We start from the raw sequence: 24,695 nt of genomic DNA on the forward strand, positions 1-24,695 counted from the left end.
CGTTTTAAAGCGCACTCAACACGCTCACGAAAAAACGCTCACGAAACTCAACTGAGTATTGGAATAATAGTTTTACATCATTTTCGATCCTCCAACCCTCAAATCCGAGAGTGGTTCAACCCCATCTGCAACCCCCGAGTTCTATTTTAGGTGTCTCGTGATCTATTAAGATTACGATCCGCGAGGTGTTGTTTAAGTCTTCAGTTTTTATTTAGCCGTATCAAGTGAGGTTCGAGCTGCCGACGGCGGGTAATAAACAACATCCAACTCAGTCCAGAGAATTAGGACCATTTTCAAGTAGTCTCCGGGACATGAAATAATCTTTGAGGTGAAATTGTATCTACGAGAGTGTAAAATATAACAAATTCCACTTTAACACTGAGCTTGCTTTATGAATTAAATACAACGCCGAGCATGCAGCGAGCTTCCAATCGATAGCGAATCCTCCTGACAAGAGTAGCGCTGTGTGGAACATAGGGATTGTCTCAAAACGTCCTGCAGACTCAATTTTATTACACTTGAAGTCATCTACTCGAACGAAGCACCGTCGTTTTCACAAAGCATCAGACAGTTCCAAAGCATGTTAAAACATAAAATAATGCCGTTTAATTGAAAAGTCATTAAACCTTCAGTCAGTAAGTATTAACCGATATCAACTTGTGTTTTAATTCATTATTGTTAAGCATTTATGGAAGTCGTACATTTTGTAATACAAGGGCATTTTGTTGCGTTAGACCTTTTATCAGCTTTGTGTTTTGATCCAATTCAATTTTAATGAGTTTGATGAGACGGCCCCTCGAAATTTTCCTTTGATATGGACACGAGTATAACTACCGTAAGGTATTAGTCCCATCCCAGTTGTGATCTGCTCCCCGGGAAAGTGTGACGTTCAATCCGGTGATTCTGTTCTCAGCGACATGTCACGACTTCAAATCACAAGATATTCAGGGAACTTGAGTTTCATCTCTGGAATGTCAGTATAAACACTCACGTTCCTTATCCCATAATCGGTGATTTTTTATCAGCAAACGATCCGATACAGTTTTGTCACGAAGAACAATGTTTTGAGAGGAGTGTGATACATAGTCAGTGGGTGAAAAGATGAACTAAAAAGATGGAACACCGTTTCGTCCACACTGTTTCAAATATTTCTCAAGAATATGAAAACAAGTCGACCCACGTGGGAATCGAACATGGACTGTTTGTATGATACGCGTACGCATTATCCAATAGGCCACCCGAGAAACTGCGCAGAGTTACGTCCCTTCGTCGTGAAAATGCAGAAGACGTTCCTAAATTCATATCGCTTTGACAATAATAGCGGTTTCCTCCCTCAATAACCTGTTCACCAGTTTTCTGAATCTGAGACTGAGACTTGTTTAACAACCTCTAAGTCAGAACTCCAATACAAAATAGAGATTATGTGGGACGTCAACGTCAGACAACAACCAGCCCCTACCATCTGACGGAACAGATTCCATTGGGTGTAAAAGGCACAGTAGCGGTGACTATTATATGAATGGATCACTGGAAATCAGTGATGACACCAGGTGGTCGCGAAAAGGATAAGCATGTCCTGCCCTCCGACACTCCGATCCCGTTGTAACGTACCTCCTATATACCTCCTATACCTCCTTCAGTGTGTATGTGATGGGAATTGGGCGGCGGGTTAGCCTTGTGGTTAAGGTGATGGTTCGCCACGCAAAAGACACGGGTTCGACTCCCAACATGGGTATAATGTGTGAAGCCCATTTCTGGTGTCCGCCGTCGTGATATTGCTGGAATATTTTGTCATATTTCTAGAGTAAAAACCACTCACTCACTCACTCACTCACTTACTCACTCATCCACCCACCCATTCACTCACTCACTCACTCACTCACTCACTGTGTCCTAACCATTGCATATCTCAAGCCGAAAGCTTTGTAAATGTATTTTACTACTTTGGACCGGAACTTGTCTTTTTCAAAGACACCTCACATCCTTTATTAAGATTTATCGGCATAAGGATGTCGAGGGTATGGGTGACTCCTTCTTTTTCGGGTTGTTTCATCATGTGGAGAAAAGATTCATGACAAATATCTTTCTTGCAGAAATGGCAGCTCTAGCTTTGGCACTAAGGATAATGGTAGAACACACTGGGTGAAACGATGGCTTCAATTCCAACACAACAAAGAGCTCCCGTACATATAAATTACCCGTTTGGCTAGACGATCAATCAATGACATCATGAATAATCACATACTCTGGGTGTTTGGGTCGCGAATCTTCAGCAGAATATATATATTTACGACCCGCGTGGGATTCCGGGTTAGACAAGGTCCCCAGCAACATATTCCTGTTGTCGTAAGAGGCTAGATAATGGATCTTGTGATCAGGCTTGGTTGCTTGGTAGATTGCGTGCCATCATACCCCGACCGCGTGCTCATAATATCAATCACTGGTTATTCTGGTTTGACACAATAAACCTCTCGCCTGTAGATTAAGTAAATAAGTTTATGATGTTCATTTCAACATGCTACTATTTAAGCACGTTTCAATTACCACTCAATTATGTCCAAAACTTTCAGCCAACTTTTAAGTCAATTATATCATGGCCTGTTAAACAAAACGAAGCATTGATAATAAACATCACGGCATCCCGATGAGAATATCTCGGATACAGATATGAAATACTTATAGAATCAGCATCAGCCCCTAGTGACACAGTAATGTTAAAACCAATTGTGCGTTAACACATATCGAATGAACGTGCGTCCGCGCTGTCTGCCGGGGACGCCAGTCAGCCTCCTCTCTCTCCAGGAACAGATATTCAAGATTGCGGCCGGCCTGTTTGGTTAGAGACCGACTATTTAATATTCAGGGTTGGTGGTGCCCTGGGTTTCAGTTTGAGATAGAATATGGCATTGCTTCAAAATATACCATACATTTCTCTCTGGGGTGATTGGGTGAGTGAGTTGGGTTTAACGCCGTATTGCGGGGATAACTGTGACCCAATCATACCCAGTTCGTGTCTTAATATGGGTAAATGTATGAATGGATTTGTCGTCTATCGACTGTCATTCATTTGACAAGAAAACATATTGCAATATTTGTCCTTACAGTAAGTAATATTGCCTTACAAGTAGACACAATTAATGAATAACAACGCCTATATTTTATCCATAAATTGCGTCTATTTTGTCATCCATCAACTTTTGGGAAATGCCCATCAAACAATGTTCCATAACATCGGCGGAACGGCTTATGTCCCTTTTTATGTATTTCCACACATGCAGCTATCTTTTTCAAGTGGCGAGGACTATATCCTAATGATACAAATTGCATATGTCCTCTTATTTCCGAGCCAAAATGTAATTTGACGCACAGGAATGTTCCACTTTCAATATTGATTCAGCGCTGGTAAACAAACCCTGTCTAACAAACCTTGTATATTGTGCATATCATCACCAAGGCGCCATCCAGCATCCCTTCATCCAAGATGCATGGCCATCAGCATACGCATGTCGCAAATGTCACAGCATGTTTGCATAGTATGCTTCCCTCATTTCAGAGTAATTACTCCAAGTACGCCCCGTAGTAAGGAAATTAACCACACTGTAAACGTGGACGGCATCACGTCCCCTGGTGCTGCTCTGACGTCACTGACGGTGCAGCGAGAGTCCCCCGCCCAGCATGCCATTATTGCAATGCCCAGTTCCTGGTGTGGCGATGACAGGTTCTTCCTCGTGGTAGCGACGTTGGTGAAATGGTCACAGTGGCTCCTTAAACCCCCGTAGGCAAATGGAATTCCACTTAATTTGGTTTGGTAACACGCTTGTTTTAGCCATTTTCAAGGAAACAATTTCATTGGAAGTGTGTTAAAGCTGAGTTCTCATAGGTGAGGCGCCGTGAGGTGAATGGGATTTAATGTCGTGTTCAAGATTATTTCATTCGTGCATGCCTGTACTATGAAAAAATATCATCATCGTTCGTAAAGAGGTGGGTGAGGTGAAATGTGGTTTTACGTCGCGTCCAAGATTATTGCACTTATCTAGCGACGTGCATGCACGTGCGTGTGTGGCTGCTTGTACTAGTCCGTACTGATGCCGATTTATAGTGCTAGCTCACTGAGATACCATGCCGCAGTTTAACCTGAATACTATGGTGGCCGAGAGGGGACATCGCTTTCTCGCTTTCTCGCTCTATCGCTTTCTCGCTTTCTCGCTCTATCGCTCTATCGCTTTCTCGCGGTACAGCAATAATCCCTCTTGGCCACGATATGGGTCGCATGCATCATGTGTTTCTATACGATAAAAAGTAAAAACGTAAAACAACATTAATGAATTGTCCTCAGTGTGTGTGTGTGTGTGTGTGGGTGGGGGGGGGGGGGGGGGGGGGGGAGCTGAGATTTTTCCAAGTCGCATTTCAAATTATACCTATGGACGAAGAATGTTTTAATTTTCTCACTATCTACTTAAATATAATTTAAAATTACAGACATATGTGCTTTTATAACAATCCACGTATTTCTGCGTTAAAAAGAATTTGATTGATTTATGGCCCTATTTACCTATTGGATCCCCCGCCCCCAGGCCAAGTTATCGAAACAAATGGCAAATAACACCGCTCAGTGGCACTGAGTAGTACGTACTGCCTAAAAGGCAATAGTGTTTTCCTAAAAACAACGCTTATATCGATGCTTACCAGTCCTTGTGTTCGCCCCTGAATGCCGAGCGCCAGACAGGGTAACAACAAGTACCATCTTTTAACGTCTTTTGGTATGACGCGGCCGGGGATCGAACCCCGGACCATCCGCTCTCTGGGCGGACGTTCTACCACTAGACCACGGAGGCGGTCCTAAAGAGAGACGAATGTGTGATACAAGAAAGACTGTATTACGCTTTAACCACTAAAGTACTCATGGAAATGAAAAAAAACTGTTTTGCTGGATTTAATAATCGACACAAAGCATTACGTAGATGTAAATACGAAATAACAAAACAACTGGAAAAGTACTAGTCTGGATTTGCTAGTTTTATCTCAGTCCTCAATACAAAATGTACTTTACAGGAGGTAATTTGTAGGCACTTTCAACATTCAAAAATAAAACTAAGTCCAAATTGACATGGCAGAAACAGGCCAAGTTGTTGTTTGAGAAGGGAATATGTTACTTTTACGTTCTGATATTTTGACGATGATTCACTAACCCACAATGACACTCACAAATCACTAACCACTGACAAATCACATGCACGTGGGTTTCAAGCACCTGTTTTCACCTGTCGTCAAGGTGTCATAGGTCATGGACATTCACCTTGATCCACTAACACCTGGTTATGTTCAGTTTCACAGTAGTCTGTTTTGTTCATATTTTTACACACATTTACGTGTAAAAAGACATAAAAACCTTTGATACGCTGTATTTGTGCCAAGGCCAAATTAGTATATTTGAGTTGTTTGAATATTTATATATTTTGTATATCAACTGCATTTATTTAAAATCTGAGATCGAAAAAAGTTTTTTTCATTTGCGTGAGTACTTTAGCCTGTCCCACGTTACTATAAACAACTCAAAGAACACCCATAATTGGGAGGCTTTGACTTTTGTGTTGTATATATGTGTCCACTCGCTCACTCCTGAAGAGGGGCGTTCGGGTAGCTTAGTGGTTAAAGCGTTAGCTCGTCACGCCGAAGACTCGGGTTCGATTCCCGATATAGGTACAATGTGTGAGCCCATGTTTGGTGTCCCCCGCCAGTATATTGCCGGAATATTGCTAAAAGCGGCGTAAAATCATACTCATTCACTCATTCTGAAGAGTTACGCATCGCTTTAGGGTATACATTGAAGTTCAGAGTAAACTGTCAGCTCTCCATCCCTGCCCTCGTATATCATGGACAGATTTGGTTTACTAAACTGCATGGCGATACTGCCGCCTATCACGCAGATTATGGTAAGGGAATTATTTCACGCAGTCTTGTCAAAATTTGATGGAAAACATCTTCGTCATCCTACACAAAAAGAGACTTTCCTACAATTTAATATTCAGTAACTTATCCCCGGCATGGTTTCCTGCTTGATCTTTCAATGTTTCACGAGGCGGCGCCGCGATTCGCTGTGCAGAGTTGCGTCCCTTGGGCCAGAACCCTATGTTTGTGGTTTCGAATCACGATTTGCCCCGATTATGTATCTAGGTTTGTCAGCACCATACCCGTGTTCGTGGGTTTCACCGAAGTGGTAAACGTCTAAGACCTGCATCATTTCGGGATTTCCTCCCACATTAAGCTGACACGCCGTGATATAACTGGAATACTGTTAAAAGCGGCGTTAATCCCAACTAAGTCAGCAGTCAATGTTTCACGAAGCACGCTCTGTCTGCCAGCACATTTTGACCTGTTACCAATATCCACTGAAATTCAATATAGCTAACCCCGTTAATCAGGACTGTACTGTCTCAAATGAAATCGTCCAGATTAGCAAATATCCGGATAAATGCGTCAGAGAGCTTTCGGATAAAGTCGGTTGCGAAATAACAGGGTTTCCGTCATGTACAGCTGTAACCCTGATCATGTCACGTTATTGATAACACAGTTAACACGAAAAGTTAAGTCAGAATTTAGAGACGAACGTAGTTCTTTTGTAGAAAGTACAGTTGGAGCAGTTAACTTGTAATCTACGAAGAATAAAAAAGTGTCGAGAGTGGGCTTAAACAGCATCTCAAACTTTTCGTAATTAAACATATCGTCCCAGAAATTGCTTGCAAATATATTTGTCAGACAATTCAAAAAAATAAATTGTCTGCCACAAATAAAATTGTCAAAACATATTAAGGGTCACAGTGTTAATTACAAACATCTGGTGTGCTGCTGTAACTGAAAAAAATATCTCCGCTCCACACAACATCCCAGGGCCCTCCATAGACAATGAAGTTGTCGGTCCCCAAGGGAGAGAGAGACACGGAGAGAGACAGACATAGAGAGAGACACAGAGAGAGAAAGACACAGACACACACACACACACACACACACACACACACACACTCGTTTTTTCATGTTAAAGACATGTCAATTTGAGCTGTTATTTATTTACTTTAATTTTAAAAATTCTGAGTAATTGATCTTGCCGAATCGAAAACTTGCAAATCTAATAACCCCCTCCCCATTCCCACCAAACTTTTATCCACCATCGACCTCCTGAATTGCTGTCAAGGGAACATGGGATGATGAAGTCTCGGAAGTGGTTTTGCCTCTCACATGGAAATAACCTTCTAAGATTAGTTTAACATATGGCCTTCGCTGTCACGAAAACGCGAAAAACATTAATTGTAAAAAAAAATGGAACATTGTGCTTTTCAATGATTCCTGGGTAAATCAGAGTAGTTCAGTGTTGTTAAATCCATGCTGGTGCCTCGTTGTCTAGAAAGTATCATTTTTTGAGTAAAAGGTTTTGTAACGAATGCAGATGGTTGCCACTATGACGTTAACAACAGGTTCGATACAGCTCCATCAACTTACGCGCCCGTGCTGGCTGCCCGCCATCATGGTTTGGTCGTTATCCGCTGAGACTGGAGTCTGGGTTGGCGTGAAAGAGAAAATTGAAAAAAAACGGATTTGTTTTCAGATTTTCTTTCACTCTGTGTTCGTTTAATGGTTACGGTGGCGTCTTTATAACAAACGTTTGTTGGCGCCATTTTATTACAGGTATTGTAGAGACAACTGTTCGGTTAAGGGTTCCAGGACTGAAGTAAGACCGGTCAGATACGCCTCGCACTAGCTTCGGTCCTGGGATTGGACCAACTCTCTTTATGATTCAGTTACCCGTATTCACCTACCAACTATTAAAGTACCCCAAGGGACCAGTCCATATTTCGGTTGGTTGGTTGGTTTGTTGTTTAACCGCGTACTCCATTCCACTATATTCCAGCTATATGACGGCGGTCTGTAAATAATCGAATCTGGACCAGACAATCCAGTGATTGATATCATGAGTATCGATCCATACAATTGGGATCGATGACATGCTTCAACCAAATCAGCGAGCCTGACCACCCGATCCCGATAGTCGCCTCTTACCCATATTTCGGGGGAGGGGGATGATTCTTGTTATAAAAGAGATAGAATATTGTTTTTCACAACTACTACAATATATTCTCTCTTCAGAAGAGGCCAAACTTTTTTACCAACAACACAATGTGTATCAGGAAAAATTATTTATTCTGAAAAAAAACTAAGCAAAATTATGCTTGTTCGGTATTGACAAGTTTGTATTTTAAACCCAATCCCCAGAATTTCAAAAAAGGTCGGTCCTTCTTCTCCCACTAACTCACCTAAATATTCAGGATTTTACATCCAGATTTGTGGGACGTGAATGTCCCGCGTTTATATCATCGTTTATATCCCGTTTTTATTCTTTGTGAACCAGGATAGGACAGATAATATAAATTTGGTTCCTTTTCCTACATTCGAGGTGTCAATTCGAGGTCAATCAGGGGTTCAGTTTAATGTAGGAGAAAAGCCAAATACAAACAGATTGCACTGTGATGACGAACCAATGCTCTTAATCAGGACCAATCTCATAGTTCAACGCATGATCAACGGATCCTGGCGCGAATAAGGGACGCAACTCTGCACAGCAACTTTTCGTTCCTGAGATGACTGGGCCATCTCTTGGGGACACTTAATGTATATGGGTCGGTCCAAATGCTGACCTCAGCAATAGTGAGTAATGACTAGTACGCATACGTATGTGTATAGTGAGTGAGTATGGCTTTACGCCGCTTTTAGCAACATTCCAGCAATATTACGGCGGGGACACCAGAAATAATATTACAAACAAGGTCTTGAGGCTTGATAGCCTCTCCAAAATATAAAGGAGTTCAGAGTGATTTAGTGAGTAAGTTTGGTTTAACGCTGCCTTTAACAGTATTCCAGTTATATCGCGGCGTGTAAGCAAAATGTGAGAGGAAAGCCCGAAGTGATGCAGGTCTCAGACGTTTACCACTTCGGTGAAACCCACGAGCACGGGTATGGTGCTGACAAACCTAGAGACATAATGGGGGCGAACCCGGATTCGAACCCACAATCATAGGTTTCTGGTGTGCCCAAGGAACGCAACTCTGCACAGCGAATTGCGGCGCTCCGGGCGACTGGGCCGTCCTTGCCCCCAAAAGAGCTGAGACTACGTTGATCAGTATCTGTAATAAGTAGGAAGCGCAGCAAAGTTGTCGACGCCACTGTATTCCAGCTGATACATCCTTGTCATAATAGAGACCTTCTCGTCATTCTGAAAGGTTGGTAAGCGTTGAAATACGAATCCCTACACGTCAATATCCAGGTGCTTTCATGATTAGAAATAATAAAACCAACAAGAAATCAACAAGCCAAGGTGTGTTTTTGTAGAATATATCACGACTTTTACAGCGATATGTAATTCCTTTATGAACCCATTAGTGTTTTAAACATTCTGACATATCTATCGCTTTCTTGATATTTCGTATTTTTGGAGTCAGTCTGCTGTGTGTTGTGTACAGAAATGCCGGGAACCGCTCCCGTGGTCTAGTGGTAGAACGTCCGTCCGGAGAGCGGAAGGTCCGGGGTTCGATCCCCGACCGCGTCATACCAAAGGACGTTAAAAGATGATACTTGTTGTTACCCTGTCTGGCGTTCGGCATTAAGGGGCTAAAACAATGACTGGTCGGCTCGGAGTCAGTATACTGTGTCTGAGTGGGGTATTCATGTTAAACTGCGGCATGGTAGCTCAGTGGGCTAGCGCTATAAATCGGCATCAGTCCGGACTAGTACAAGCAGCCACACAAACACACACACGTACATGTACGTCGCTATATAAGTGCAATAATCTTGGACGGGACGTTAAACCTCATTTCACCTCACCTCATCAGGAATGCAGGGGGAGCCAGTCGGTGCTATGTCACGTCGCAGTCTCAAGTCTGTCGGTCTTTAAATAGTCGAGACCAGATATATCAGTGGTTCATAGTCCGGCACTTGTAATGCAGTGTGTGACGTGTCGATTCCCAAATTGAAACAATATGTTAACCCGGATATCTGTACGTAACATAGCTTAGTGTGAACCAAACCACCAACAAATTGTATACAATTAACAAATGTACTACAACATTTACTAAGTTTACAAATCAATACAAATTACTGCACAGCAATTACAATGGCAGTAAACAATAGTATTGAACTACAATATTCAATGGCAACATATAATGTAAAATACAGTGGTGATAGCAACAGTCACATGTAATAATATATTCACCCAGCAGCGACAGTGGTGAAGCTTCCGAGATGGGCCTTGGCTTGGAATCCGGGGTGATGAGTGATCTTCACACGAAAGCTGGTCTTGATGTAATGAAATGTGAGATGAGACAGTCATGCTCCGGCTCAACATCAATTGTCTGACTAGCTTTCAGAACTTTCCATCACATGACAGAATATTCCACATGTTTATCTAACATTTGACATCCAGCTGTTTCGGAAGTTTACACATCAAACAAGTATCTAAATATAGTAACTTCCTCACCACTGCTTACAGTAAATAATACTTCTTCCCTGATAACTAATCACTGTCCAAATACAATGCAACGAGCTTCAAACGAATCTCAACAGAAAACAATATAATTCAGTTACAATCATTGTTTAACAATACAATACACTGTCATATAAGAAGTTGCATATAAATTTCTTTTCGTGACCTGATAGGGTCGTCAACTCACGAAAGTATCAACTGTGTCAGGTCACAATAACATGGTTATCTCATCTTGTGAATTGATAGAGTGGAGATTTCTATTTACAAATGTATCAACATGTTCAGGTCACAATAACATGTGCATCTCATCTAATTCTCATGACCTGATAAAGTCGACATTTGCGCTGTGGCGATGACATTCATGAACTTATCAACTGAAGACCCGAGATAGAATAGGTCTTCAGCAACCCATGCTTGTCGTAAAAGGCGACAATGCTTGTCGTAAGAGGCGACTAACGGGATCGGGTGGTCAGGCTCGCTGACTTGGTTGATGCATGTCATCGATCCCAATAGCGTGGATCGATGCTCATGATATTGATCACTGGATTGTCTGGCCCAGACTCGATCATTTACAGACCGCCGTCATATAGCTGGAATATTGCTGGGTGCGGCGTGAAACAACAAACAAACAAACAACAACAACAACTTATCAACTAAGGTCACTCATTCACAGCATCATGTACCAATTCGTGGAGCTGTCATGTTGTATTTTAACCTGATAACAGTACCTGGTAACTACACAATGGCTTTTACTTTTACTAATTGCAAAATTCTATATTTATAGATGCAAATTACAAAATACAAAACCTTATTTTCATGTTTATAAAAAGGAAGCTTTGTCACGATACAACATTGAAAAAGATATTGCTTTCAAGACAGGTAATCAACAGAAATTATATGGTGCTTGGATGCTGTATCATCAACTTTTCGAAAATGAGGAGCAGCTTTCAATTTAATTTTAGTTTTGTACTTAAGATTTTAATGTTTGAGACCATGTACTTTCCTTAACTGCAATATGATATATAAACTAGACTGAATGTGTGAGTGAGAAGTATGTTATTTTCTGTAAAAACAAAACAAAGTAAGATGTACTGATAAGTTGTGCTTTATGTCATGGGCTTTCTGCCACTTGGGCGGAAGCCCATTTATAACAGGTGCGTCTTTCTTAAAACGATAAAAAAACAATAAAAAAACTACACAATGGCGGGTACACGCACCTGATTTGCTCAAAAGAGACACCAAGAATACGCCCACGTGACACACCTCTAATTTCAATATTCCTCAAACGATCAAGCTTAAAAAGTCGTTAGGGGTCTAGATGGTAATGTCTATGCAAACCTTCGTTCTGCCGAGCTAGTAAGAGCACATGTTATGAATAGCCTCATCACACTGTATCCCCAACGCAGCATGTGTCCATTAATCAGCCTTAATTAAGCTATACCCTTGACAGAACTGAATGAACACATCAATATTCCCACCAGGTTGTACTTAGGAATATCAATATTCCCTACAACCTTATTGAGCACAACAACCATTAGGACATTTTGTTTTTTGCCAGTGTTCAAATCCCGCTGGTCCTACTTTACTTCCCTGCTAAAAAATATATAAATATTTTATGTGCACCAATTCACATGCCGAAATATCTATCATGTCACTGTGGTGAGCGAATTTCTAATGTCATAAAAGTTTCCGCTGTATATTGGCGAAGGGAAGTAATTCTGCCTACAATTTTTTCCCCGTCTTTTTAAGGCCTCCATTTTCCGGCTCGTTAGCTCTCAACAGGGTTACAGAATCTGCACCACTAAGATTACAGCACAATAACAATGCCGTGAGTTAATGAGGAAAAAAATCAAAGTAATATATTCTTAAACAGTTTTGAATTCTTGAGGTCAGTTTTCGGTACACATGTATTATACCGGACACCAATCCGCCATGTTTTGTTGATGCCGCACGCGACAGCATCACTATTTGAACAATAGGGCGATCAAGCTCAAAATAAGCAGAAAAATGACCACGCTTGCATTTGTATGGTTTAATATAATTACACTTTGAAATTGCGATGCATAAACATCTAAAATGAGACATCAACATCGAAAAAGTACTCGAAATTACAAGTTCCATCAAGGCGTGCGACAACCTCATCAGTCACATCCGTTGGAGCCACATTTTAGCGAGCACATTGTATTTTATATCTACTTTGGTAATTAAACATTTCAGTTACTTACGAAAGCATTGACTTCAAGCCGTTAAGTGGGGGCAAGCCCCCAAACCCCCTGTTGTTTTAGCGAGGCGACAAAAATGGCGTCTGAAAACTTAGAAACCGTTAACAAGGAATACGCTCGTGCACATCACTTACCAAAATGGCGGAAGGTGTCCCGTAAACTGCATTCTTGCCTAATTTTCAATGCACAGCTCATTGATGGCGTGCTAATTACATGTTATGTGGACTCTACAGGGACTATATGTGTTTCCATTGTGCGGGAATTGGCACGCACCTAACATACATATTCAATGTTCATATAATTCCCCAGGTTTGGGGGACCTCCTTGGAAACGCAGACAAGAGAGTCGGGAAGCCATGTTTTTAAAGCCACGCTCGTCAAACCGAAGATTGTCCAAATGATAGGAGTGGAATATTGCACAAAGCTCTACTCTCCCTCGTTCGAGACCTTTGAAGATCCGGGTTAAAATTGGTCTTGAGCGACCCAGGATTGTCATAAGGGGCGACTAACGGGATGGTCAGGTTCGCTGACTTGGTTGATACATGTCATCGTATCCCAGTTACGAAGGATGATGCTCGTAGTCGAGCAATATTCCTGCAGCTCCAGCCTTGGTGTCTACATTTCACAATTTTTTTAAGGTACAATCGAGCATGCTCTTTGTACAAAGGTTTCAAAGAGTGTCGTACAAATCTTTTTCAGGGGTTGTTTGATCAAGGTTAAAACATTCAAGGCCTAAGTCAAGCTTTTAAAATATATTATGGTGGACAAGTGGAGGACATTTCTAAAGTTGACGCATCAGTGACAAAAATGACATCTGATGCAATTCCCTATTTTGACTTGTACCATATGTTCCCAAACTTGTTTAGGTGAACATCTGACTCGCCTTTGCAGGTGTTTGTGACGGGTGCCACCTTTTTGCGAACACCTAGCATCATCACTATTTGATAGTGATTCCTAAACACATGCTCATGATATTGTCAGAATCGTACAATCGACTCAGTTTTGGGCAGCGATTTCTTATGAATATGGAATTGTTTTTGTCGCTACTATATTGTGTGGCGTTAAACAACAAACAAACAAACAATAATCTGACTTTACTTAACAAGCACTCATTTCTGTTTACAATACCTTGGTTCTCTTAAGGGGACGACCATTTCATAGAAAAAAAATGTTCATCGCCAAAGTTCAGAGAAACAAATGTTTATCTTGCAGCGCCGCCTGAAAACACATCCTGTCTCAAACAAAATCCAGACAGGCATACACCCAGACACTGAAATATTAAATAGCTCGTGCCTAAGCTAAACGTGCATATCCTGATCAGAATGCATACACAGAAGCCACTAACAATCGGTATGTGCTCATGCAAATGTCACAGCATGTGGGCACTCAGGCCTACCCCTCATTCAAGTAATTACCCTAACTACGCCCGGTAGTAAGGAAATTAACCACATTGTAAACGTGGACGGTATCACGTCCCCTGGTGCTGCTCTGACGTCACAGACGATGCAGCGACTGTCCTCCGCCCAGCATGCCATTATTGCAATGCCCAGTTCCTGGTGTGGCGATGACAGGTTCTTCCTCGTGGTAGCGACGTTGGGAAAATGGTCACAGTGGCTCTTTAAACCCCCGTAGGCAAATTGAATCCCACTTATTCTGGTATGGCAACACGCTTGTTTTAGCCATTTCCAGGCCATTTTATTGGGTTTTGTGTTAAAGCTGACCAATTTTCATGGAACAGCGTTTCCCAAAGCACCATTGGTTATTGAGGATGGGATGGGTTGGCATCGTGCTGGGTAATTAACTGGGCGATCCATGTGCTAATTGTAATTTACACACACACACACACACACACACACACACACACACATGAATCCAATAACAAGAAGTTATATGACACTGTGTTGAGTACCTTACCACGGGTAAGGTAATACAATCTGAAATACAATGACTAGTTTTGTGCCGTTACATCTCTTTGTACAATTTGTAATACAATTTGATTTCAGAATTCGTTTCGGGGGGCGGTCGGGTAGCCTAGTGGTAAAAGCGTTCGCTCGTCACGCCTAGGATCCGGGTTCGATTCCCGTCATGGGTACAATGTGTGAAGCCCATTTACAATGTGTGTCCGCCGCCGTGGTATTGCTGGAATATTCCTAAAAGCGGCGTAAAACCATACTCTCTCACTCACTCAGAATTCCTTTCGATATAATTACCAATGATAAAATAAAAAGCTGAATGTACGATTTTTCACTAAACGAAAAGTGAGATGTTCTCTCTGGTTTTGCGGGGGCACGGGTAGCCCAGTCGTCTAAGGCGCCGCGATTCGCTGTGCAGAGTTGCGTCCCTTGGGCACGCCAGAAACCTATGACCGTGGGTTCGAACCCCGGTTCGCCCCGATTATGTTTCAAGGTTTGTCAGCACCATACCCGTGTTCGTGGGTTTCACCGAAGTGGTAAATCACTTCGGGCTTTCCTCCCACATTAAGCTGACACGCCGTGATATAACTGGAATACTGTTAAAAGCGGCTTTCAACCCAACTCACTCACTCACTCACTCTCTCTGGTTTTGCGACAGTTTCCATGGCGCCTGTTGCCCACATGTACCGTTGGCTGCATGGTGGCAGGATTAGTTTCGTACATTCTAAGCAAAAGATGAGGATGTTTTTCTGTGGAGGGATCCTTGAGAAGTTAATGCATCTCTTTCTGCTTTGCCTGAGGCAGAGTCTTCCAAGATCTGTGCATTACGCTCTGGTCTAGAAGCTAACTTGAATCTGCAAAAGGAGTTTGAGTCCGTATTCTAATTTGAAAAACTGTTTTATGGACATTATTGATTCTAAATACAGAATTGCACTTAAATGTTTAAGATTAATATCTTCTCATGTTCTGAGGGGACTGAAACTGGTTTACTGTCAAAAAATGTGTTTATGTGTGTTGAAAACGCAAACCTGAACACTTATCTTGCCACGTAATTTAAACACGTTTCTTGTCCCATAATTTAAACACGTTTCGTGGTTCTAAACACGTTTGGGATTTATACAAGCTGAGGCGCCTCTACGCAGAGAATTTAGGTCCTTTAAATCAACGCTTTGTTTCCGTTAGTAACCACGATCTGGTTAGCGAATAAACCGAATCTCCAATTCAGCTATTGGTTCAGCTATTACTCATAAACCTGTTGGATGGACATAATAATCTGGTCAAGTTCCTATTAATCATCCGTTTGTGGTCGGAGATTCAGCTCAAAAACATTTTGTTTGTTTGTTTCTTTGTTGTTTAACGCCGCATGACGGTGGTATGTAAATAATCGAGTCTGAACCAGACAATCTAGAGATTGATATCATGAGCATCGATCCACGCAATCAGGATACGATGACATGCATCAACCAAGTCAGCGAGCCTAACCACCCGATCACGTTAGTCGCCTCTTATGACAAGCATAGACGCCTTTTACGGCAATCACTGGTTGCTGAAGACCTATTCTATCCCGGATATCTACGGGTCGTTAGTGTTTGCAAATGTTTTGTTTGTCTTTGTATTTGAATATGACCATGTGGGCTTCTTGGTCCGAGTAGATCACGAACACCTTCATACCGGAGATGACCCCAGTATGTGACCTTTGGTCAGCTCTTACGACAAGCATAGTCGCCTTTTACGGCAAGCATGGGTTGCTGAAGATCTATTCTACCCCGGATCTTCACGGGTAAAGTTTTGTCACATGAACGTTCATGATGTGAATGGAACCAGCAACCAGGTATATCACATTTTGTAGTGTAACTCAATGTTGTCCCTCTTGGTTACCACGGCAGGTGATGAAGTACAGTTTACTGAGCACCTGGTTTGTGACAGCGTGCGTCAACTTAATAAATATTAATACATTTGATGTATTTGCGAAACAAAATCATGAGTTTTAAGTAAAGGAACATGTTCTCGCCCATAGGCCAAACCTTTTTCTCGCCCATGTGCGAAATATTTCAATATCGCTATAAAATCGTTGAATTAAGTTAAAATGAGTTAAATTTTGTGTCATGATACTTGAATGAATACATTAAATGTATTTGCGAAACAAAAACATGAGTTTTAAGTAAAGGAACATATTCTCGCCCATGGGCCTGCCCATGGGCCTACCCATGGGCCAGACTTCGCCCATGGGCAGGCCCATGGGCGACATAGTCTAAATATTGAGTTTTTAAACAATTTTTTTAAAAACATTTCTTCCTTGGTATGTTCCCATGAAAACGGCATGTTTAATTTTGTAAATACCTTTAACCGAGACTGGGCAAAGAGCGTAGAGTTTCTGGACTTTTGGGTTTCCAGAATTAAAATGGGACGTGTTATATACAAAACAATGATAAAATGAGGTGAGGTGAAATGGGGTTTAACGTCGCGTCCAAGATTATTGCACTTATATAGCGACGTACATGTACGTGTGTGTGTTTGTGTGGTTGCTTGTACTAGTCCGGACTGATGCCGATTTATAGTGCTACCTCACTGAGATACCATGCCGCAGTTTAACATGAACACCCCACTCAGACACAGTGTACTGACTCCGAGCCAACCAGTCCTTGTTTTAGCCCCTTAATTAATGCCGAGCACCAGATAGGGTAACAACAAGTATCATCTTTTAACGTCTTTTGGCATGACGCGGTCGGGGACCGAACCCCGGACCTTCCGCTCTCCGGGCGGACGCTCTACCACTAGACCACGGAGGCGGTCATGATAAAATGAACGGAAGTTAGATGATGTAACCATAATGCACTCCGCTTATACGATTTAATCAACATCCAACGTATGGCTACACTATGACTGGCATAATCAACTAATTTCCGTCTTGGCTGAGGTCAGTCTGATGTCAGCAAGATTCACGTCACCTAGTTGTGCTAGACACACGTCAGGGAATACAAAACCATTTATCACAGCACCAGAAGTCGTAAAACTGGCATTTTCTCAGCTCTGCGCTGCGTCATCACGGTGATATATCTACACTGTACGATTTCCTAGATGCACTGGACCTCTATACGATTAAGTCTTGTTAAATCGTCGACGTTCGTCTACAAACTAAAGACAGGGTTTTAAACGTCTTGAGACAGTACTGTTAGGGATTGGTATCGTTTGTGACGTTGAAAGGTTTGGGGTTTTTCTGTGTTTTACTGGTGTTATTGTGCTCCCATCTTTTTACCTGTCTTGTCAATTGTCATGTGTTGGGGTTTTTAATTTTAAATCTTACATGAAAATGTAATCAGCGAGGATGTGAGTGATTGGACACAGTTTAAAGTTGGCTTGCTTTATATAATATTCTCTGGGGACATACACATTTAAAGAACTGTGTGATTGGTCTCCTGTAAAACATATGGTTATAAGTAAACATAGCATATATTAAATTATCGAGTTTGAATGCGATAGAGCGCGTTGCATTGACAGCCTGTCAAGTGTAACACTGGGCCCACTTCAGCGGTAACACGATTAATTCCTAACACTGATTTATGGCAGTCATAGCTCTAAGTTCACTTTGTGCATGTGGGCCCTGTTCTGTTTGTAAAAGACCCTCCCCCTTAAGATCACATCAGCAGTCATTAGCTATATTACTCATAAGTGTAGAAAAGAGCTCGTGTTGAAATTAATAATTGCATAATTATGTTAGCGATTGTTAATGATGATTTGTCGGGTGAGGTGATATTACATCACGTTGATTCATTCTTCAGAACAACATAATATGACGTCAACCATTCTTCATGATGTCATAATTGATACCATTACGTCAGATGGCAGGTTGATAGTTCATGCGCTTTTTCATGACATAGAATAATATTTAGAGGATATTTCATGTGTCGAGTGAAATATCTCCTTTTTCCGCGTCACGAGATGAGAGAAATATGATATTTCACGAGACACATGGAATATCCTTTTTATTATATACTTTTTGTGTAGTCTATAGGAAAATTAAATTATTTCATTACCAATGTAACACCAGGAAATGTAAATCCTCCCTACCTAACACACAGGGGCGGGTCACCACCCCTTGTATTTGCGACAAAAGTGTTTCATGTTTGCAAAAGCTTAAAAAGTATAAACAAAAACTGTTGAAATTCACGAAACTTTATGATACATATACATGTGCTTATATACAAAATCTACCACAACAAAAGTATTCTTGAAAACTACGAGACCGCTGTTGGACGCGAAAGGAAACACGCTACTCAGGGAACAAAAATGGCGCTTTGCGAAACGAACAGTCTCGATTGACGATTTGAATTAGAAATTTACAGTTTATAACGAAACATTTTCAAGAAAATAACAAACGGCATGAAGCTATATTAACTCCATAAATGACCATATGTCATTATTTTGCCTTGTCAATGTGGGACTAACGTAAAAAGGAAGTCAATAGTTCGCTACGGGCGGGGCACTTCCGATAAAGGGAGACAATTAGAGGGGAGGTAACTCTTGTGTGACAAAAGTTCCGTCATAGTGTTATGTTCACTGAGGGAAATATCAAGTGTTATGTTCACTGCAATGAAAATATCACTGTTCTCAACTTTGGAAAACACAGTTTTTCCCACTGAAGTATATAATAGATATAACTCCGAAAGATTCATTTATATTTCTGGGGGCACGGGTGGCCCAGTCGTCTAAGGCGCCGCGATTCGCTGTGCAGAGTTGCGTCTCTTGGAGACGCCAGAAACCTATGATTGTGGGTTCGAATCCCGGTTCTCCCGGATTATGTTTGTAGGTTTGTCAGCACCACACCCGTGCTCGTGGGTTTCACCGAAGTGGTAAACGTCTACGACCTGCATCACATCGGGCTTTCCTCCCACATTAAGCTGACACGCCGCGATATAACTGGAATACTGTCATTCATATTTCTAGATATTCCGTAATTCGCGACAGTACATGTCCATAGGTACATGTGTTACACCAATTCTTGGAGTCCCCTTTCGTGTAATTGCATGACTTTTGTTGAAACGAGATATAAACGCACTCACTCACCTTCTTTGTGTCTCCATTGCAGTTGTTATTCGACGCTGTCCGAGAGTGGAACGCATGTGGATAATGACAGAAGATGGTGCACACTTTCTGCCTACGTCATCAAATGTGAAGATTACGTCATGCACGTATCCCAATGACACAGTGGTTGTACCTGGTACAGGGCGTTCCAAGGAAAAACTGGATATCCACACATTAACTTCCAGCGGGGTAAACATTGTGTAAGTGTTTGCTTTTGTATATTTGTTTCTTTGTTTCTTTGTTGTTTAACGCCGCAACGCAGCAATAGTCCAGCAATATGACGGCGGTCTGTAAATGGACGAGTCGCCTCTTATGACAAGCATAGTCGCCTTTTACGGCAATCACTGGTTGCTGAAGACCTATTCTATCCCGGATAGTTACGGGTCGTTAGTGTTTGCAAATGTTTTGTTTGTCTTTGTATTTGAATATGACCATGTGGGCTTCTTGGTCCGAGTAGGTCACGAACACCTTCATACCGGAGATGACCCCAGTATGTGACCTGGCTGTTCCATAACGGTGTAATTCGCTATCCAATAAACGAGCTATCTTGGTTTATAAGTACAAGTACGACTGGCCAAAAATATTTAAATTTTCAAAACTAATGAACACCAAACGTATATCTGTTATCAATGAAACATTATCAAAGCTCATCGTATTCTTGATTTTAGTAGAAGATAGATTTCTTGCTGTGTCATAAGTCATACATATAATTGTTAATAATTGTATTGCTCATGTACCACCTCTGGTGACAGAAACTGACTCAATAAAAAACACCTTCAAACACCTGGGAAAAGTGGCTACGCGAGTAATAGATAATGGGTTAACGCTTAAACATATGAGTGAGTGAGTATGGTTTTACGCCGCTTTTAGCAATATTCCAGCAATATCACGGCGGGGGACACCAGAAATGGGCTTCACACATTGTACCCATGTCGGGAATCGAACCCGGGTCTTCAGCGTGACGAGCGAACGCTTTAACCACTAGGCTACCCGACCGCCCCTTAAACATATGACGTTTGCCACAAGAACTGCTTGAGGGCAACCGGTGGTGCAGACCATGCTCACTCTTGGGTAAACACCTGATGTCATCACTGATTTTCAATTCACATAACTTTCACTGCTATTTTTCCTTTTACACCCAATGGACTGCTTTCCTTTTTCGCAAACACCTGCTGTGATCATATAGTTCATATAATTTTCACGGCTAAATTTCCTTTTACGGCCAATGAAGTCTGTTTGGTCGGATAATCGAGACTGATTATTTTCCGGCCTTGGAGACGAGCGAACGCTTTAACCACTAGGCTTACCGACCGCCCCCTTTCACTCTGTGAATGTCATTTTAACTAGTGTGAGACACTTCTATGAAACTGTCTAAATGCGATGTTAAAATATGATTCACTTGCAAGACCTTTTTAGGCATTAATCAGTGGATTGTAAAAATAAACATGAAGGAAGTTTGAAATATTTATGTTTCAAATATGAAAACAAATAAATAACATGTCGAACATACATAGATTTCAATAAAACATATTTAATATATATATTTTAATAGAGGGTTTTTTTTCTTTGAAGATGACTTCGAGGTAAAAAATTAAACGAAGTAACATGATTTATAAATAACATAGATGATTGTCGAAATAAGTGGTAAACGTCCTTTAGATACCCACGCTTGTTTGATTGCCGCAGTCAGCAATATTTCATCTATGTGACGGTGGCCCGTCAATAATAGAGTCTGGACCAGACAATCCAGTGATTGACATCATGACCAACTTCCACGCCGTCGGAGTACGATGACACGCAATCTACCAAGTCATCGAGCATAGCCACCCGATCCATTAAGTCGTCTCTTACAACCAGCATAGGCTAGTCTTGACGAATTCTAACCCAAATCGGGGCGGTGGGGAGCCAAGTGGTTAAAACTTTGGCTCGTCACGCTGACGACCCGGGTTCGATTCCCCACATGGGTACAATGTGTGAAGCCCATTTTCCGGTGTCCCCCGCCGTATTATTGCTGAACTATTGCTAAGAGCGGCGTAAAAAACATACTCACTCACTCACTCACTCTAACCCAGGATCCCCACGGATATTGGATACCAGTGATGGACATGTTAAGGCACGACTGGATATTACAATATGAGTTATATTTAATTAAAATGGATAATTTGCTTGTTTTCTGATCAGTCAGCCTACGGTCCGACAAAAACTCCCTCAAAAGAGATTTATGTATTTGATTATTCTTGAAAGTGTTCAATCATTTCATGTCGATTTATTTTCTTCTTAAACGCTGGAAATAGCAAGTTAATTTTCCTTATGAAAAATATCGTAGAACGGGGAAGTTTAACCAGGAGATTGATTATATCTGGATCATGTCACACCGGAATAATTGCAGCGAAAAGGCTGAAGAAAAAATACGTCAATCGAAAAATAACCAATAAACACTATGATGGATGTAAACCTCCATTACACCACATAAATAGCATGTGCGAGGTTCCTTCTGAAGTAAGAGAGCAGTGATTTAAGAAAGTGTCATGGCGGGACTGCATGATATCCACGCATCACAATCCGCGGTTGGGGGTGGTGTTTACGAAGCAGATTGACACCCTCTGTTGGATTAATACTAACACATTGTGAGCGACCCACTTGTGTTCGAATACAGTATTTAGAGAATAATTTCTTTGTTAAAATTGTAATTTCGATGATAGTTTATTAAACTGTTTAAGCACTTGGTTTCTTTGAGTGCGTTAGTGAGTTGTTTTTTACCGCTGCTTTTAACAGTATTCCAGTCATATCGCGGCGTGTAAGCTTAATTTTGGAGGAAAGCCTTAAGTGATGCAGATCTCAGACGTTTACTACTTCGGTGAAACCACGAGCACGGGTATGGTGCTGACAAACCTAAAAAAATTATCGGGGCAATCTGGGATTCGAACCCACAATCATAGGTTTCTGGCGTGCCCAAGGGACGCAACTCTGCACAGCGTATCACGGTGCCTTAGATGACTGGGCCACCCGTGCCCCTGAAACCTTTAGAAATAATGCTGGAACGATGACGGAAACCCTTCTGCTACCTTTTGTAGAAATACTTTTGGAACCCTCTAAGAAACTGATGGAAACAATGATGGAAAAATGACGGAAACCCTTCCGAAACGTTGGTTGAAATACTGCTTGAAAACCTGCTGGAAGCCATTCTGGTTATTCTGTTGGAAACCATCATAGGACCATCTTGTGTACATCCGGCTAAACCTTCTGCAAACCCCTCAAAGAAATATTTGTATGTTGGCATCATAGCTAGAACCCTCCTGTTGTCAAGTTCCCGACCAAGATATCATGATCTATGAAAGAAACCCATAGTATTTTGAAACCAGTACGTAAGGAGTAGGACCTGACGCATACTCTCAGGTCATGACAGTTATGTGGTATCTGAAAGATGAGTCTGGAGCCGATCTGAGGACTTTCATCTGATACGTTGTCTAAAACCTGTCAGAGACACATTGAAGGCAGCCTGTTCATGAAATGTACGCAGTCACAAATAGCTATGGAAGTTGGTTCTCCAGAGGTTTGACAACTCAATCCTGCTCGGTCATTTTTACATTGACTGTACCCAGAGTGTACAATCATATACATTGTAGTGTATGTACGTTTTTAATCTTTATCTTACCTTATATTACATCGTTGAATAAAAGCGACAAAACCTTTCCCATATTCATAAGAAATGTCTGCCCAAAACTGCGTCGATTGCACGATTCTGACTTTATTATGATCGTGCGTCAAGTCAAAGATATTTATTGTATGTAAGGCCTCCGGCCCATATACAAGAGAGTTACAAATAAGTAGTTTTACATATTTGGATATATACTCATGTTTAACCATTTATTTCGGAGAGAAATTGCATTTTTAACATATATAACCAGTTTTAATATGACAGCATCATCTTTTGAAGAAAGAAGAGAAATAAAAGCAGGTACAGTATAATTTGATAGATAGCGTTCTGGTATAAACTTTCTTCTTAGATCACGACGATAAGGACAGGCAAAAGTAGTATGAATTTCATTTTCTATAGCTGAATGGCATAATGGGCACAGCCTCTTCGACTTTTCAGTGGACATTTTCCTTCCTTCATTTGTCATGAGATCTAACAATCCGATCCTTAATTGAATAAATGAACGTCGAAGGGTTCTTGATGTTAAAACTGTGTTTATGCATCGTTAACAAATAGTGATGATACCATGTTTTCGCGAAAAGGTGAGCGTAGCGCCCTATTTTTTCACCTGACAAACCTTTATATTCGATGTTGTGATACATTTCCATGTAACCTGCTACAGCTTGGCAACAGACGTTTTGCCGGTCTCTGTGCTATCTTCTTAATTGTTGCAATTCAATCTCCCTTCACGTAATAGTGAGTGAGTTGGGTTTAACGCCGCTTTTAACAGTATTCCAGTTATATCACGGCGTGTCAGCTTAATGTGGTTGGAAAGCGCGAAGTGATGCAGGTCTCAGACGTTTACCACTTCGGTGAAACCAACGTATGGTGCTGACAAAAAGAGAAACATAATCGGGTGAACCGGGACTCGAACCCACAATCATAGGTTTCTGGCGTGCCCAAGGGACGCAACTCTTCACGTAATACATAATGACATGTACGTGATGCACAGGACCCGTGAAGATCCGGGGTAGAATTGGTCTTCAGCAACCCATGCTTGCCGTAAAAGGCGACTATCACGTAGGAAGCGACTATCACGTAGGAGGCGAGTATCTCGTAGGAGGCGACTAACGGCATCGGGTGGTCAGACTCGCTGACTTGCTTCATGCATGTCATCGGTTCCAATTGCGTGGGTCGATGCTCATGATATCAATCACTGGATTGTCTGGTCTATACTCGATTATTTACAGACCGCCGTCATATAGCTGGAATATTGCTGAGTGCGGCTTTAAACAACAAACCAACCAACCAACC

The 24,695-nt window shown here is 41.5% G+C and overlaps 1 protein-coding gene across 1 annotated transcript in view; it reads left to right on the plus strand.

The window, feature by feature from the left end:
• LOC139464910 (ferric-chelate reductase 1-like) overlaps positions 1-24,695 on the plus strand; it is a 126,668-nt gene that overhangs the window by 65,227 nt on the left and 36,746 nt on the right. Inside the window, exon 2 of the mRNA XM_071246501.1 lies at positions 19,749-19,944. Within this exon, the coding sequence (XP_071102602.1) occupies positions 19,749-19,944 (196 nt within the window). The remainder of the gene's footprint in view (positions 1-19,748; positions 19,945-24,695) is intronic.

The sequence above is a fragment of the Haliotis cracherodii genome, unplaced genomic scaffold (assembly GCF_022045235.1).
Source record: "Haliotis cracherodii isolate W230 unplaced genomic scaffold, xgHalCrac1.p SCAF_17, whole genome shotgun sequence".
In the NCBI taxonomy this organism is placed as follows: domain Eukaryota; kingdom Metazoa; phylum Mollusca; class Gastropoda; order Lepetellida; family Haliotidae; genus Haliotis; species Haliotis cracherodii.